Raw genomic sequence first — 17,289 nt, 5'->3', positions numbered from 1 at the left:
GTCCACTACTTATAACTAGTGAACTGATATTGAAAGTATCAGCTGCATTTTGCTGTACAAAACAATTGTATTACGTCATTTAATCTTTATGCTTATTTGTATTTGATATTTGTACTTGATATGATCTGTTGTTAAATTTAGGTTAAATCTTTCATAAGATCCAGAATTGTCAGAATAATCTACAAGTATAATCTGAATTACCTTTAAGTGAATAATTTGTATTACCTATATTATATGAAAATTGAGTTTTAATTCCATTTGATGATGTGGGTGATTTTATTTATTTTGTAAAGAAATTGTTATTTACAAATCAAAACTAAGGTGAGACACTATATTCCATCGAAGACAATTTTTCAGCCTTGGTACAATTGATATTTTGGACCGAAGAATTAATTCCTTACTGTGAGGGGCTATCCTGTGCCCATTTAACAACATCCCTGCCTCTTCCTACTAGATTCTGTTATTATTCCTTTTCCCCAGTTGTAACAACCTAAATGCCCCCCAGGCATTGACAGTTGTCCGCTAAGGGAGCAAGATCGTCCCCCGTTGAGAACCAGTGATGTAAGATGAAGGCCAGGAAGTTTGAAAACTCGGTTGACTGGATAGGGGAAATAGATGCACTCATACTTTATGGGTGGTAGTGTTAATTGGTACAGCCAACCAAGAGGGATAGTCTGCAATATTTATAAAAATCACACATATCATCCTTTGATAAAATCCAGTTTTAGGACTTTATCTCACAGATACACTCAAATGTTTGGAGAGTGAAGCACATACAAAGTTATTCATGCCACACTGTTGTAATAACAAAGATTGGAAACAACCCATAGGTCCATCAGGAAGAGGCTAAATTATAGAAATTCCTTAGGTTCATTGGAACGTTTGCAGCTGTAAACAGAAAGAAGCTGATTATGTATTGATGGAACAATCTCCAAAATACTATATCAAAGTTAAAAAAAAAGATACAGTACAGTGTGTATAGTGTGCAACTATTTATGTAAAAGAGGAAAAAAGCAATACTTTATATTTGTGTGTGCCTAGACTATGTTTGGAAATATATTCTATAAACTGATAACACTTGGGTGGTGAACTGGATGTGTAGGGGACAGTGGTGAAGTGCAAGTCTCCTTTTTGATGTACCTTTTTGAGCCTTCAAGTTTTTTTTTTCTTTTTTTTGATGTGGATGATTTTTTAAGTCTTTATTGAATTTGTTACAATATTGTTTCTGTTCTGTGTTTTGGCTTTTTGGCTGCAAGCCGTGTGGGATCCCACCTCCCTGACCAGGGATCGAGCCCACACCACCTGCATTGGAAGGCCAAGTCCCAACCACTGGGCCAGCAGGGAAGTCCCTGAACCTTCAAGTTTTGAACTATGTTACCTAGAACATTTTATTTTATTTTATTTTTTAATTTAATTAATTAATTTATCTATCTATCTATCTATCTATCTATCTATCTATCTATGTATTTATTTATTTATGGCTGTGTTGGGTCTTTGTTTCTGTGCATAGGCTTTCTCTAGTTATGGTGAGCGGGGGCCACTCTTCATCGCGGTGCGCGGGCCTCTCACTGTCGCGACCTCTCTTGTTGTGGAGCACAGGCTCCAGATGCGCAGGCTCAGTAGTTGTGGCTCACGGGCCTAGTTGCTCTGCGGCATGTGGGATCTTCCCAGACCAGGGCTCGAACCCGTGTCCCCTGCATTGGCAGGCGGATTCTCAACCCCTGCGCCACCAGGGAAGCCCACCTAGAACATTTTGTAATGAATAATAACTAATTTATTTTTATGGACCTTTTGAAAAAAATCCTATACAAATACTATTGTAGTTACTATATAAGAGTTTTATTCAAACTTGTGAAAAACAAATGATAAAAAAGGACAAGTAGGATTAGCTGTATATATATATATATTGACTCATTCTTTTGTCTTTGTGTCTTCTCAATTTTTTATTTTGATGTGTAGGCTCCACAGGTGCAGAGGGTTATGTCTATCCACCATTTTATACCCTTCATCTACTAAAGTCTCTAGGATATGTAAGAGGTGCTTGATAAATAGTTTATTGAGTAAATGAATTACTGGGAAAACATAGCTTGGGGGGAGGCATTGTGTTAGGTCTTCAACACTTAGGACTTCAAATCCTCAAATCTGTAACATGTATTTTTAATATTTTTCTTTAGGAGCAAAGACTCTGGAGAGTGTTGTGCTTAGTAAAATGAATTTTGAGTCTTTTGTAAAAGATCTTCTTCTAGTTCGTCAGTACAGAGTTGAAGTTTATAAGAATAGAGCTGGAAATAAGGCCTCCAAGGAGAATGATTGGTATTTGGCATTTAAGGTAATTATCTTCCTTTTAAATTGAGTTGTGTTTTTAAGAGTAGACAAAATAAAAACATGAGAGAATTCTGTGTTGGTTTAATATTTTAGCCAGGTTGTGATAGTAAAATGCTGTGAGAAACTTTAATATTCTTTAGCATGTGGTTTTTAAAATCACAGTTTAATAGCAATTCAGAAATTCAGTAAATCCTTATGATGAGTATGAATACTCTGAGCTTTGTCACTGTCCCTAAAACCTAAATAATAAATAGCCTTTACATAAAGTTGAATACCAGCATTAAAGAAGATTTGATTTTACTGTTTTTGAAGTAATATCATTCAAATTTACATATCCCAAATATCTGTTTATACACATTGGTAATGTGTTTGGATATTTGTATGTTCCTTTCTCTTTCATTAGAGTGTAATTTTTTTTAGAAGTGTGGAACTTTGTTTAATGCTGATCATATTCCTAGGTGTGCCTAGAAGGGCTTATTGACATGCTTCTAATTCCTTCATGGAGATGGGGGTACTATTTTGTTTTATTTAAGGACTATCTTTATTTTTAGTCTGTAAAGTCATGTTTCTGTTTGTTCACACACAATACCTTCACATAAATATTGGATAATGGTTAAAATGTTGGGGAGGTGAGATTTATCCTTGAAAGGGAATAAATGTGTGGTAAGGCGGGACAGTGTTCTGGGCTTGTATTTGGCTGATCTCATTTCTCCTCTGTCCCTCTTCATGACCTTGGCAAATTTCCCAGCCTTCTCCTGTGTCTGTTTCTTTGTAAACAGTAAAATTAGAAGGTTTTTAAGATGTTTTCTGACCTGAAAGGCCTGTGAACGTTTTTTTGTGAGGTTTAATACAACATTTCAACATTTGATGTTGGTGCTGCCCCAGATAGAATGTTCTTCAATATTCCTTCCATATTGCCTGCTGTCACCACCCCCCGCCTTTGTAAATGTCGACATTTACTGAAGATTATATCTGAGAGCATTTATCATTCTTTTTTTTTTTTAAACATCTTTATTGAAGTATAATTGCCTTACAATGGTGTGTTAGCTTCTGCTTTATAACAAAGAGAATCAGTTATACATATACAATATGTTCCCATTTCTCTTCCCTCTTGCATCTCCCTATTTATCATTCTTTATTATGGAATTTCCTCGGAATTTTCATTGCTACTTTACTGAGAAAAGTGGGACTTATAGTTTTATCCTACATTTTGAAAGATTTTAATAGAAAATTGAGGGTACCGCAAAGTGATGTTTTTCTATCTCATTCTTCACAGAGCTCAGTTAGTAACAACACCAAAACTGGGGGATCATGAGTTCAACTGATTAAGTGGATTGTCAGCCCATCACACGTCACTCCTTTGTGTCATCAGAATCCTTTGAGATGCATTGTTTTTAACCCCTACCTTTTAGAACAGGGGAAAAAAAAATCTACAAATATGTATCTTTATCAGGTTAAAAGATAGTATCTTCATCCTGATATTTTAAGAAGTTCAGATCTAAAACTGCTAAAACTGATTTATCTTTTTTTAGCTTATTGATTCTATTGTAAAGTATTAGTGATATTTAGGGTAGTTGACCTCTATAATTGACTTTTTTTTTTTTTTAAATTTTTGGCCTTGCTGTGTGGCTTGTGGGATCTTACTTGATAAGCTAGCTACTAGTTCACTTTTGAGAGTTTTTTTAAGGTGTGCATAACCTGTGCGTGTAAATCCAAAGCATGTATGTGAAAATATGATGTTCACGTTTGTGATTGAATCAGTGCTTTTAAAATTTGAGTATTAGGTAATACTAGCTTTCCATTTCTTTTTTTTTTTTTTTTTTTTTTTTTTTTGGTCGCAGGGATCGAACCCAAGCCCCCTGCAGTGGCAGTGCGAAGTCTTGACTGCTAGACCGCCAGGGAACTTCCTCCATTTCATTTTTGATGCAGATTTTAATCAATAATCCATACATAGTTACAGGATATTCAGAACCATATTGAGAAAAGATAAATGATTATCATGATTATGATGCTAAAGACATTTGAGAACTATTGATGGCTACTGGTTGCTTAAATTTGGCTTGTCACTGTGCTCATTCGGACTATTTCTGACTCGCTCATGTTTCATACCGTGGTCCATCAGTTGCCCCAGAAATGCCTCACGTTAACAGCAACCTGTCAGCTTCTGATCATGTTGAAGTACTGTTACCCACCAGCTTGACACAGGTGGAGCCAAAAGCAAAGAAACTTGACCCTTTACTTACCTTGTACAGTCTTAAAGAGATTTCTAATCTTTTTGAAGTTTTGAAAATAGGTCAGGGACTTCTCTGGTGGTCCAGTGGTTAAGACGCCGCACTCTCAATGCAGGGGGCCCGGGTTCGATCCCTGGTCAGGTAACTAGATCCTGCCTGCCACAACTAAAGATCCCATATGCCGCAACTAAAAGATCCCGCATGCCTCAACTAAAGATCCTGTATGCCGCAACAAAGATCCTGCGTGCTGCAACTAAGACCCGGCACAGCCAAAAAAAAAAAAAAAAAAAAAAATTGGTCAAAGACCCTTTATTTGGAAATCATTGATCTAGAAGAATCTCTGCATTTTACAAATAAATACATTGATATAAAGAGATGTCTATCCAAGGTTAATGTTTAAGCTAATAATACTGTTTTTCTATGTGGTATAACTACTCTGAAAATTCTGACATGTGCAACCTATAGGTAGTTTGGCAGAGTGTAGAAATTTAGGCATACCATTGAGAGGGTTATCACTTTGGGTACCTCAGTGATTGTGTGAGTGAGTGTAAACTTAAATGCCAAATTTCAAACTGAAAATTGCTTTTGATACTATTATTTTTAGATGTGCCCAAGTGTTCTGAAATTAATTGGAAAAGTAGGGAGGATACTTTATAGAAAATGTGGTAATATTAATTGGACTATATGGTTATAAGTAATTTTTTTTGGTAAGAAAACGTTTCATTAATAAAATTCATCTAGGTTGGGTAATTTCTGTTGGCTAGTAAAGTTTTAAAGTACATTCAACAGTTTCTTAAAATTTTTCTTTATTTTTGCTTAGGCTTCTCCAGGTAATCTTTCTCAGTTTGAAGACATTCTCTTTGGTAACAACGATATGTCAGCTTCCATTGGTGTTGTGGGTGTTAAAATGTCTGCAGTTGATGGCCAAAGACAGGTTGGAGTTGGGTATGTTGACTCCACACAGAGGAAGCTAGGACTGTGTGAGTTTCCCGATAATGATCAATTCTCCAATCTGGAGGCTCTCCTGATTCAGATTGGACCAAAGGAATGTGTTTTACCAGGAGGAGAGACTGCTGGAGACATGGGAAAACTGAGGCAGGTAAGGAAATGGAGTGTAGAGATAGAGGAGAATCCAAGGCTAGGAATGGCTCTAAATTAACATAATACTGTTTTACTTAAAAAAAATTTACAAGTCAAAACCTCTTAAATCTAATCACAGCAGGGTTTTGAGGAATGTCTTGATGTTTATCTTTGACAGAAACTTTGTGTCTTTAATAGGACTTCAGAAGGAGCTGTTTCTTGTTTAAGACTTGTTCTACCTCAGATCATCCCCCCTCCCCCTGCCTCTCGAAAGAGTAACTCAGTGCCATTTTAAAGGGATCACAATTGATAAAAGGAGTGCTTTCACAGTTGGGGGGTGCAGGGTGGGGAAGAGGTGATTTAGGGCCATTAAAGAAAAAAAAAAACTATGACTGTATTTAGCATGGATATATCAAATAAGTTGAAGTTCTTCAGGATTAATTTTTAATAGTTCAAGTGGAACTTCAGCCTATTATTATTATTATTATTTTAATTAATTAATTTTTGACTGCATTGGGTCTTCGTTGCGGTGTGCTGGCTTCTCATCGTGGTGGCTTCTCTTGCTGCGAAGCACGGGCTCTAGGCACACAGGCTTCGGTAGTTGTGGTACGCAGCCTCAGTAGTTGTGGCTCTCAGGCTCCAGAGCGCAAGCTCAGTACTTGTGGCACACGGGCTTAGTTGCTCTGCGGCATGTGGGATCCTCCCGGACCAGGGCTCGAACTCGTGTCCCCTGCATTGGCAGGCGGATTCTTAACCACTGCGCCACCAGGGAAGCCCTAGCCTCTTATTATTTTACTGATTCTTTTATTTTAACAAAGTTCGATTTTGCTATTTGTATAGATATATGGTTTATTATTTAGATATTTAAGGGATGTTGTATTCCCCCCAAGGATTCTATTCTTCTCATGGGCCTCAAATACAATAAGAACTACTTGAGAGTTAGCATATCTGTGATGGGCATTTTTAGCATAAATAGTATTTAGGCAACTTTCCACAAGTATTATTCTGTTAAGAGTTTTTACTATTGAGACTATTTTTTGAAAGCTTTATGTGAGCCTAATTTTAAATTTCCATGAAAATTTCATTTACAATACATGTTAATACATATATCACCAATGTCTTCTTGCATGTTGTATAAAAATTTAATGTGGGTTAATAATTTGTTAAGCTGTTGTCACTTTATATTTGTCAGTGATACAGCTTTCCTTATTGCTTTTCTTGTTCCTTTTCTCCTAGTAATTTAAAATATTTCTTGTAAAATAGGTTATTCAGAGAGGAGGAATTCTGATCACAGAAAGAAAAAGAGCTGACTTTTCCACAAAAGATATTTATCAGGACCTCAACCGGTTGTTGAAAGGCAAAAAGGGAGAACAGGTGAATAGTGCTGTGTTGCCAGAAATGGAGAATCAGGTATGTGGATTACAAATGTGAATTTACCATTAAATAATGACTTTTTAGAAGGCTGCTTCTGTCATCTATATCTCAAAGCCTAAACTGGATCACTGATATTTAAGCTTATTTTAATCTATGAAGAAGCTTGTGAAAAACTCAAGGACTGACTAGAAAAATCTAAACATAACCTTAAATATAATTTCATTATATTTACACAATATATATCCTTGGGGTAAGGAAGAGTTTATTGTTTTATTGGTTTCACCTGAAAGAGCCTGATTACTGTCAACTAAGTAGGTGAGGTAGCTTAGTTGTTTAGGGGGAAAAAGACCTGTCAAAGTTTTATAATGTACGAGCTGTGGGGTTTTTAATAAAGTACTTCAGTTTCATTATCTGTCTTAAAGGATCATTGTGGAGATTAGGAAGTAATAAGGGTGAAAGTATATACAGTGCATAATAATTGCATAATAAATGTTACATTTAAACAATTCAAAAATAGGCTCTGGTTATGTATGTTCAGTGTAGAAATGAATATGCAAACAATGTAACTTTTTATGGGATTTTTCAGTGGTTGAAGTTTATCTTCAGTTTTTCAAATCTTTGAGGCAAGTATGGTTTGAGGGATGTATTTTTATGGTAAAATATTAGAAACTCTTGACAGGTTATTTGTGGATCACTGATAAGTAAAATGAATTGTATATTTAAATAAGAGCAAGCTCTAGCTTCTTATAATTTTGAAAATTGATTTCAAACTACAATAAACAGAGACTATTATTACTATCATGATTTTTGCAGTGATTGCTTATCACATAATAGTTTGATCCTTATAAACTAAGTTTACCTTTGATCCTTATAAACTAAGTTTACTTTTCTTGTGTGACAGAATCAAAAGCAGTTGTGTATGAGCAATAATCCCAATATAGACGTTTCCTGACTTATGATGGTTCAACTTACAATTTTTTTTTACTTTACAATGGTGCAAAAGTGATATGCATTCAGAAGAAACTGTACTTCGCATTTTGACCTTTTCCTGGGCTAACAATACTCAGTGCAGTTCTCTCATGATGCTGGGCAGGGCAGCGTGCAGCAGCTCCCAATCAGCCACGCAATCACAAGGGTTAAACGGTCGATACACTTACAACCATGCTGTACCCGTAGAACCATTCTGTTTTTCACTTTCAGCACAGTATTCAATAAATTTTGAGTTATTCAACTTTATTATAAAATAGGCTTTGTGTTAGATGATTTTTCCCAACTATAGGCTAATGTAAGTGCTCTGAGCACATTTAAGGTAGGTGAGGCTAAGCTACAATGTTCAGTAGGTTAGGTGTATTAAATGCATTTTACAGTTATGATGCATTTATTGGGATGTAACCCCGTCTTAAGTCAAGGCAGATCTGTATTAGAGAAACTTACTTCAGTGTTGAAAATGGGAAGAAGCTTTTAGGGCTACTAAAAGGTGTTATCATCTGTGCCTTGTGGTGACGTAGCAGGAGATTCTTGTGACAACCTTATATATTTGTTAGAGTTTGGCAGAGGCAGATAGATGACTGTGTTATCAATTAGGAAATACATGCACTTTCACAATGAATCTGGTATCAAGTATAAGTAGAACTTGTCATTGGGCTATCAGTTTGATGTCCTTAGCTTCTTTATTTTATGTTATAGTAGTAATATAGGCAGTTTATTTAAACTTTTTATTTAAATATACATATAGGAAAGTGTATATATCATAAGTGTATAACTAAATTTTCATAAATTGTAAGTACCCACATGACCAGCACCCATGGAACAGAATAGTACCAGGATCGCAAAGACCCTTTTTTTTTTTTTTTAAAGTTTTTTTTTTTTTTTTTTTTTTTAAATTTTTTATAGCTACTTTATTTATTTATTTATTTATTTATTTTTGGCTGTGTTGAGTCTTTGGTTCGTGCGAGGGCTTTCTCTAGTTGCGGCAAGTGGGGGCCACTCTTCATCGCGGTGTGGGGACCGCTCTTCATCGCGGTGCGCGGGCCTTTCACTATCGCGGCCCCTCCCGTTGCGGGGCACAGGCTCCAGATGCACAGGCTCAGTAGTTGTGGCTCACGGGCCCAGCTGCTCCGTGGCATGTGGGATCTTCCCAGACCAGGGCTCGAACCCGTGTCCCCTGCATTAGCAGGCAGATTCTCAACCACTGCGCCACCAGGGAAGCCCTAAAGTTTTTAAGTAAATATATTTTACTTTAACTTTTTTGTTTTTTTAAATTAATTAATTAATTAATTAATTTTTATGGCTGTGTTGGGTCTTCGTTTTTGTGTGAGGGCTTTCTCTAGTTGTGGCAAGTGGGGGGCTACTCTTCATCGCCGTGCGCGGGCCTCTCACTATCGCGGCCTCTCCTGTTGCGGAGCACAGGCTCCAGACATGCAGGCTCAGTAATTGTAGCTCACGGGCCCAGCTGCTCCGCGGCATGTGGGATCTTCCCAGACCAGGGCTCGAACCCGTGTCCCCTGCATTGGCAGGCAGATTCCCAACCACTGCGCCACCAGGGAAACCCGTAAAGACCCTTTTTGTTTTCTTCCAGTTGTTAACCTCCACCAAGGGTAACCCTGCTTCTTACCTCTGACAGTATGGATTAGTTTGGTCTATTTTTGTAGTTTATATAAATGGACTCATACAGTTCATGCTCTTGTGTTTGATTTCTTTTGTTCAGTATCATGTTTGTGAGATTTATCTATATTGTCTCATGTTGTTGTGGATTGTTTGTGCTTATATCTGTTGTGTGTAGTATTCCACAATGTAAACATGCCAGGCTTTATCCATTTTACTCTTGGTGGACATTTGCATAATTTCTGCTTTTGGCTATTATAAATAATGTTGCTGTTACAGTAAATTTTCACTTTCTGAAAATCAGTTTTTAGTCTTAGGTTTATTTAAACTTTGATTTTCTTGGTTTGGATTGGGAAAGAACAGGGAAAATTATAGTGTTTGAAATTTATTTTCATCTTGCCATTTGTTTTTTTAAAAAATCTCTGGAATTCTAGTGATAGTCATCTTTTATTTTAAATTCTTAATCTTAGGTTGCAGTTTCTTCATTGTGTGCAGTAATCAAGTTTTTAGAACTCTTATCAGATGATTCAAACTTTGGACAGTTTGAACTGACTACTTTTGACTTCAGCCAGTACATGAAATTGGATATTGCAGCAGTCAGAGCCCTTAACCTTTTCCAGGTAAAAAAAATACATGGGTTAAAAATATTGAGTGGTTAAAAATGTTTCTCTCTCTCCCTCTCTCTCTCTCTCTCTCTCTCTCTCTCTCTCTCTATATATATATATATATATATATATAAGACTCTTACTAAGGAGCTTAAATATTTTGAAATATTATACTTAAAATAGATAGTTTTGAATTGCTGTATTTTTCTAATTGCAAGCTATATAAATAGTATTTGTCCTGGTTTTATGAATAATTTTGTGTATTAATAGCAGTTTTTAAAAATTACATTCTAAGAAGTTTTATGTCTAGAACTGCAGTAATTTGGTGGTTTTGGTTTGGGGAAAAATATACAGCAGAAAATCAGATTAACAGGTTGAAAGTTTGATTTTTGGGTGAGGAACTTTTGTGTACATTTCTATTTAATATTTGAAGAATGTTAAGTGTTTTTTGTTTGTTTGTTTGTTTTTACAAGTTTGGAGAGTGTACGGGTTGGTTATTTAAAAATTTTTTTTGGCTGCATGGCTTGTGGGATTTTAGTTCTCCGACCAAGGATCGAACCCAGGCCCTCGGCAGTGTGAGCACAGAGTCCTAACCGCTGGACTGCCAGGGAATTCGCAGTGTTAAGTGTTCTTGTTCCCCAAATTACTTAATCATTATTCATGGCATAGTAAGGTTTTCACTAATGAGCGTGCCATTTTTCTATTTTATTTTTTGTTCACTAGGGTTCCGTTGAAGATACTACTGGCTCTCAGTCTCTGGCTGCATTGCTGAATAAATGCAAAACCCCTCAAGGACAAAGACTGGTTAACCAGTGGATTAAGCAGCCTCTCATGGACAAGAACAGAATAGAAGAGAGGTATATTACTAGTGTACACTTTTGTAAGCTCTGAGTAACTTCCAGTCACTCCATATGATTATACCACTTATTGTAACATGCAATTTTGCACCTATATTTTAGCATCTAACTGCACAGAAAGCTAATAAAGTAATAGAGTAGTAATGATTTAGATTGATTAAATAACTTATTTTCTTAATTATTATTTTTTTCCTCCACTATGAAAAAGTAAAATTTTATTAAAGAGGTGGTATGGATAATGTCTCAGCATGAGCTTGGGAGCCGGATGACCTTGGTTCATGTTAAGTCTCTACCACTTAGGAGCTGTGTTACATTGGGTGTTATTCAACCTCTGTGTGGCAGTTTCTTCCCTTTTAAAATGACAGTAATAACACACCTACTTCTTAGGGTTGTTATGAGGATTTGATGATTTTCTGAGGATTAGATGATCTAATGTGTATAAAGTACTTTGAACAAGGTCTGGCACATAGGAAGCACTATGCTTTATTATTCTAGAAAGGATTTAAGGCAGCCTAAATGTGTTTCAGAAAATCTTTAAAATTGAGGAAATAAAAGAAAAGTTATATAATGCTGCTGTCCTAATATAATTAGCATTGGAATAGGTTTTATTATTATCTTTTGTTTTAGATACAAGTTTTAAAACTTAAAATGAAGTATACTGTGCATAAGAGCACAAATCTTAAATGTGTAGTTTGATGGATTTTCACAAAGTGAACACATTGGTAACAACACACAAGTCAAGAAACAACATAACTAGCATCCCAGAAACTCCCCTCAGTTATCCTGATAGTTACTACCTCTCCTCACTTCAAGAGTAATTACTATCCTTCTAACATCATAGATTAATTAATTTTGCCTGTTTTTGAACTGCATATAAATAAAATAATTTTCTATAGTGCACTCTTATGTTTGATAGTCTTTTTAAAAACATAATTGTAATCCTAATATAGTTTTGTGGCCTTGTTTTTTCCCACTTGTGCTTATATTATCATAAGCATTTTTTAGTGTTGTTTTATGTTCATATTCAGCATTTTTAATAAGTACATAATATTTTATTGACTGGATATACTTTACCTTTTTCAATAATTAGGTTATTTCATGTGACCTTTTTGTATACCCAATGTTTTCGATTTGGTAAATTAAGGTATATTGCCAGAATAGGTAAAAGAGAGTCAGTATTTTTATGGATTTGATGTTGTAAAATTGTTCAAGAATTTGTTGAATATCTACTGAATTCTGATGGTATAAAAAAGCATGGTGATCCCTTGACTGTTTGGGACTCTGTGTATGCCAGGCAAACGTAAAATAGTTGATCAGTATCATAAGACACCCTGCAGATAATTACCAAGCTAAGTGTTGATCCTGTGGATTCTAAAGGGTCTTACAGTAAAAATAACTCATGAGGTCAGTGATTCGTGGGTATGTTGATATATCATTGAAAATGCAAAAATTGAAATGCTAAGGCAACTTTCTGAAGCCAGGTTTGTTGGGGAAGAAAAGTGGAATTTAGTAACTTAAAATAAGAAATAGGAAGGATTGGATATTTGCAAGTAATTAAGGTAGTTTACAATTTTTTATTTTAATTATTTGTGAGTAAGTAACTACATTAACGTGTGTCAAAAGTCCAACAGAACAGAAGGATATACAGTGATGAGTCTCTTACTCTTGTCTCCCAGTTTCCCAGTACTCTTTTCTGAGGGCCTCTGCACAGCTCCAGGGACACATTTCTTATTGTACTCTATGTGAATTGCCAACACCTGCCCTGGGAGCAACTGGTCTTAATCAGTTTCTTGAGTATCCTACCATGGAAAGCCTGTGCCTAAACAAGTAAAAGTTTATGTCCATTCTCCCTCATCTTTTAGTTGTTTCTTAAAAGAAATATTAGGTAATTTAAATAATTACCAAGATCTAGGTCATTGGTTTTATTTTTAACTTTGGGCTTGTGGGAACAGGGCACGTGTCAGTGGTCCTCTTCCGGCTTAACAGCTAGAGCCTGCATGTATTTAAACCCTTCAAAAACCTTACATACTATTACCAGAATAACAAATTATTTAGAAGACAAGATATCAAAATTAATTTTTTTTGACTGTAAGTAAAGGTTATTTTCGTAGGACATAGCAGTAATTTCCAAAATCTGGTGGCCTTATAAGACTTACTGATTAGAAATAACATTTGCAAGAAAGGCTTTATAAGTCAAAATATGATCTACTAAGATAAGAGGAAATATTTTCCCCTTTTTATCTTGGGGAGAATTTTTTTTTTAAACCAGCAATTACTAAGGCCTGTGGTTTTCAAAGCCAAATGCTGAAATTCCACAGACCAGGAAGAAAAAGTTATACTCCTTAAGGCAGACTTTCATTGGGACGGTCTCCTTTTTTTTTATCACCGTTTCTCAATTCCACCTGCTGTGATACCTCATGATTTCTAGTTTATGCCTTCCTGGGGTTCTCAGGGCAAGTCTATTATCTCCCTCTCTAAGCATTTAAGATTGATCTTCAGGATTACACACTGAATCAAGTTTTTTCTTTTTTAATATTTATTTATTTTTTGGCTGCATTGGGTCTTAGTTGCGGCGCATGGGCTTAGTTGCCCTGCGGCATGTGGGATCTTAGTTCCCCGACCAGGGATCGAACCAGCGTTCCCTGCATTGCAAGATGGATTCTTAACCACTGGACCACCAGGGAAGTCCCCAGTTTTTTCTGTTTTTTACTGTCATTGTTTTGGGATGATTTTCTAGCAGAGAAAGTGGTGGAAATCTCTACTCCACCCTCTTAAACAGTAAGTGAGGAGTTAATTTTAAAGTGTTTGGCTGTGCGGTGAATTCTGTTAAGGAAAGCAAAGATTTCTCGTTTTCTTCGATTTTTATTAGAGCAGACATAGGGACAGTTATGACTAGATCTTTGAGTTTGATGCATACATCTTGTCCAGGACTATAGCCCAGTGATAGGTTCAGGAATAATGATGAAAATAGGATTACTTTTAAGTTACTGTCAGGCTCTTAGGAGGAAGAGAAGACTGGTTGCCTGGCACTGTGCTAAGCATCTCATGTTCATTAGCTGTGTGGTGATGGAGGCTGGCTTTAAAGCCAGGCTGGCCTGACTCCAGAGCCCATGCCCTTAAACGCTGTACTGTATTTCTGTTTTTTAAAATAAATTTATTTATTTACTTCTGGCTGTGTTGGGTCTTCGTTGCTGCATGCAGGCTTTCTCTAGTTGCAGCGAGCAGGGGCTGCTCTTCATTGCGGTGCTCAGGCTTCTCATCGTGGTGGCTTCTCGTTGCAGAGCACGGGCTCTAGGTGTGCGGGCTTCAGTAGTCGCAGTGCGTGGGCTCAGTAGTTGTGGCTCGTGGGCTTTAGAGCTCAGGCTCAGTAGTTGTGGCGCATGGGCTTAGTTGCTCCATGGCATGTGGGATCTTCCTGGACCATTAGCAGGTGGATTCTTAACCACTGCACCACCAGGGAAGTCCCTGTACTGTATTTCTTGTTTCTGTCAATTGTATTTAATTTGATCCAAGTTGGATTAACATCAGAAGTGAAATGTACTATTTTGGCTTTTATTTAAGTTATATGCACGGAATTGCTTTATATGTTGTAATGCTCATTTTTCCATTCATTAAAACCTATTTGCACTGAGACTACAAATACTTTTTGTATTTGTACAAAATTTGTACAAAAAGTACAAATACTTTTTTTGTCTTTCCATAGATTCATCTGAAGCCTTGGTAATTTTCCCATGTTTTTTCAAAGTTAGAATTCTTTAAAGAACATTGAATATATGTTAGCATATGAAATAGTTCACTTGTGAAATTGCTGATGATATCATTTGCATATGTTGAATTTGGTATTTTTATTGCCTTCTAGTTTAAAATTGAGTATTTTTCTATGACATTTAATATGATTAATGTAGCAATCTTATTAGAAATATATATCTCCAAATAAAAGTGGTTCCGGGCTTCCCTGGTGGTGCAGTGGTTGGGAATCCACCTGCCAATGCAGGGGACACGGGTTCGAGCCCTGGTCTGGGAAGATCCCACATGCCGCGGAGCAACTAAGCCCGTGTGCCACAACTGCTGAGCCTGCACTCTAGAGCCCGCAAGCCACAACTACTGAGCCCACGTGCCTAGAGCCTGTGCTCCACAACAAGATAAGCCACCACAATGAGAAGCCCACGCACCGCAACGAGGAGTAGCCCCCGCTCGCCGCAACTAGAGAAAGCCTGTGCGCAGCAACGAAGACCCAACACAGCCAAAAATAATAAATAAAATAAATAAATTTATTTTAAAAAAGTGGTTCCTATAAATGTAGAAATGGTGGTGGTGCTTATGTGATAATATATCATGCTTCTTGAGGCAGTGTACTTCCAGGGTTATATTAAGACTTAGACCTAGACTTCTTTCCAGGTTATATTAAGTATCCTTTTATGCAAGGATGTCTTTAGTTAGTAGTCTGTATTCTGTGGAAACAGAGAGGTCTGGCGGTCATACAGTGAGTGCAGTTTCTTTAAAACAGCAAAGCATTGCTCTGGCCTCAGAGGAAGAACAGGAGGGCTGTCACTCTACTGCTTTTCCACCACTTTTCTCTGCTTCCAAGTCAAGTTTAGTGGAAACCCCTTTTTTCTGGTCTCTGGGCTGATCTGCTAGTCCCTTTGAATTTTATTTGCCTTCCTGTCCAGTCTGCACCACAAAGGCCACCCTCTTTCCAGTGCTTTCATGGGGGCCATAGAATTTCTTGCCCCATTGGTCCTTTGTCATACTGGCCCCTCTCTCCTTAGCTTTCTTTCTCAATTAAAAGTTTCTGGAGAAGGTCACACAGTGCTGATTGGACCCACTGTACTTTCAAACTATCTAGTTTTCACTGCTGCCTGGTATTACTTTTGTTACATGACTCATTTCAGTGACCAATCTAACATTTTTTATTTTCCCTTCAGCTGCCTCCTACCTGTAAGCAGACGATCTCCTCCCTGATTCTTATAATCTCAAAATGTACCTGTATTTTCAGTCTTTTACTCCCTGGCTCTTTCTCAGAAGAGGAAATAATGCTCTTTCCTTTCCAAAGGCAGCCTTTCCATTTTGCCTTGGTTACAGTTTTTTTCCCTATTCCTTCTCTGCTTCAGTTTTCTTCCAGCGCATCCTGTACTGTTCTCCCTTCAAGTCTCTGCTGTTGCTGCTCCACCCTCCACTCCCAAGTATTTTCCTCAAGATCCTATCTCTTTAAATCCCAACTATTTAGAGTGTAGGCAAATGAAATACCCCAAAATGAGGTTCCCCAGCTCCCGTAGGAATTCTCTGCTTTCTTACTTGTGTCACATTTCATTGCATTTTGTATCTTGGTTGTTACTCAGCACTAACTGTAAGATGCAACATGTCCTTCTCCTCCACTAGATTGAAAGTTCCTTGAAAGCATGTTCCTTTCTCTATATTTTGCCATACTTCTTTTTCTTTTTTAATTTTCTCAAGCCTATGTAGCAGATTATCTGCTATTTAATGTATCAAATGAGTGGTTCTGTCTGCATTAAACCATGTGAAGAAAGATAAAGAAGAGGCTCAAAAACTTGTAATTGTATTTAGGTACCAGATTTGTTCTCAGCCATATAAATAAGCTGTCATGAAATTCCAGTCAACTGTTCTTACAGTGAGAGATCAGAAGTGCTGGTTTCAAAGAACAGAATGGTGATTTTAAAATAACAAAAATTTCATGACTAATGTTATAATTTATTCTTTTGGAATTTTAGAGATTAACTGACCCTAAAAATTATCTTGTATTCCAGTCAACTTGTGAATTAATGTATCAAATTGTGACAGCTGAGTAATTTTGAGTAGGATTGACAGGTATTCTCTGTTTTGCCAACACTAACTTTGGTACTTCTGAAATTGTGATTTGAAAGTGGGATTGTCATGGAAACAGTAGAGCAGTCTTTTTTTTTTTTTTATAGCTACTTTATTTATTTATTTCTTTATTTTTGGCTGTGTTGGGTCTTCAGTTCGTGCGAGGGCTTTCTCTAGTTACGGCAAGTGGGGGCCACTCTTCATCGCGGTGCAGGGACCGCTCTTCATCGCGGTGCGCGGGCCTCTCACTATCTCGGCCCCTCCCGTTGCGGGGCACAGGCTCCAGACACGCAGGCTCAGTAGTTGTGGCTCACGGGCCCAGCTGCTCCGTGGCATGTGGGATCTTCCCAGACCAGGGCTCGAACCCGTGTCCCCTGCATTAGCAGGCAG

The 17,289-nt window shown here is 37.1% G+C and overlaps 1 protein-coding gene across 2 annotated transcripts in view; it reads left to right on the top strand.

Annotated features, from left to right (window-relative positions):
- MSH2 (mutS homolog 2) overlaps positions 1-17,289 on the top strand; it is a 74,148-nt gene that overhangs the window by 4,308 nt on the left and 52,551 nt on the right. Inside the window, exons 2-6 of one of the 2 annotated variants that reach the window (XM_007190049.2) lie at positions 2,175-2,329; positions 5,377-5,655; positions 6,900-7,046; positions 10,085-10,234; positions 10,943-11,076. In XM_007190049.2, coding sequence (XP_007190111.1) covers positions 2,175-2,329; positions 5,377-5,655; positions 6,900-7,046; positions 10,085-10,234; positions 10,943-11,076 — 865 coding nt within the window. The remainder of the gene's footprint in view (positions 1-2,174; positions 2,330-5,376; positions 5,656-6,899; positions 7,047-10,084; positions 10,235-10,942; positions 11,077-17,289) is intronic. The other variant, XM_007190051.2, reaches the window with a different exon arrangement.

Source organism: Balaenoptera acutorostrata, chromosome 12 (genome assembly GCF_949987535.1).
Source record: "Balaenoptera acutorostrata chromosome 12, mBalAcu1.1, whole genome shotgun sequence".
In the NCBI taxonomy this organism is placed as follows: domain Eukaryota; kingdom Metazoa; phylum Chordata; class Mammalia; order Artiodactyla; family Balaenopteridae; genus Balaenoptera; species Balaenoptera acutorostrata.
This window is presented reverse-complemented; position numbering and strand designations above follow the sequence as displayed.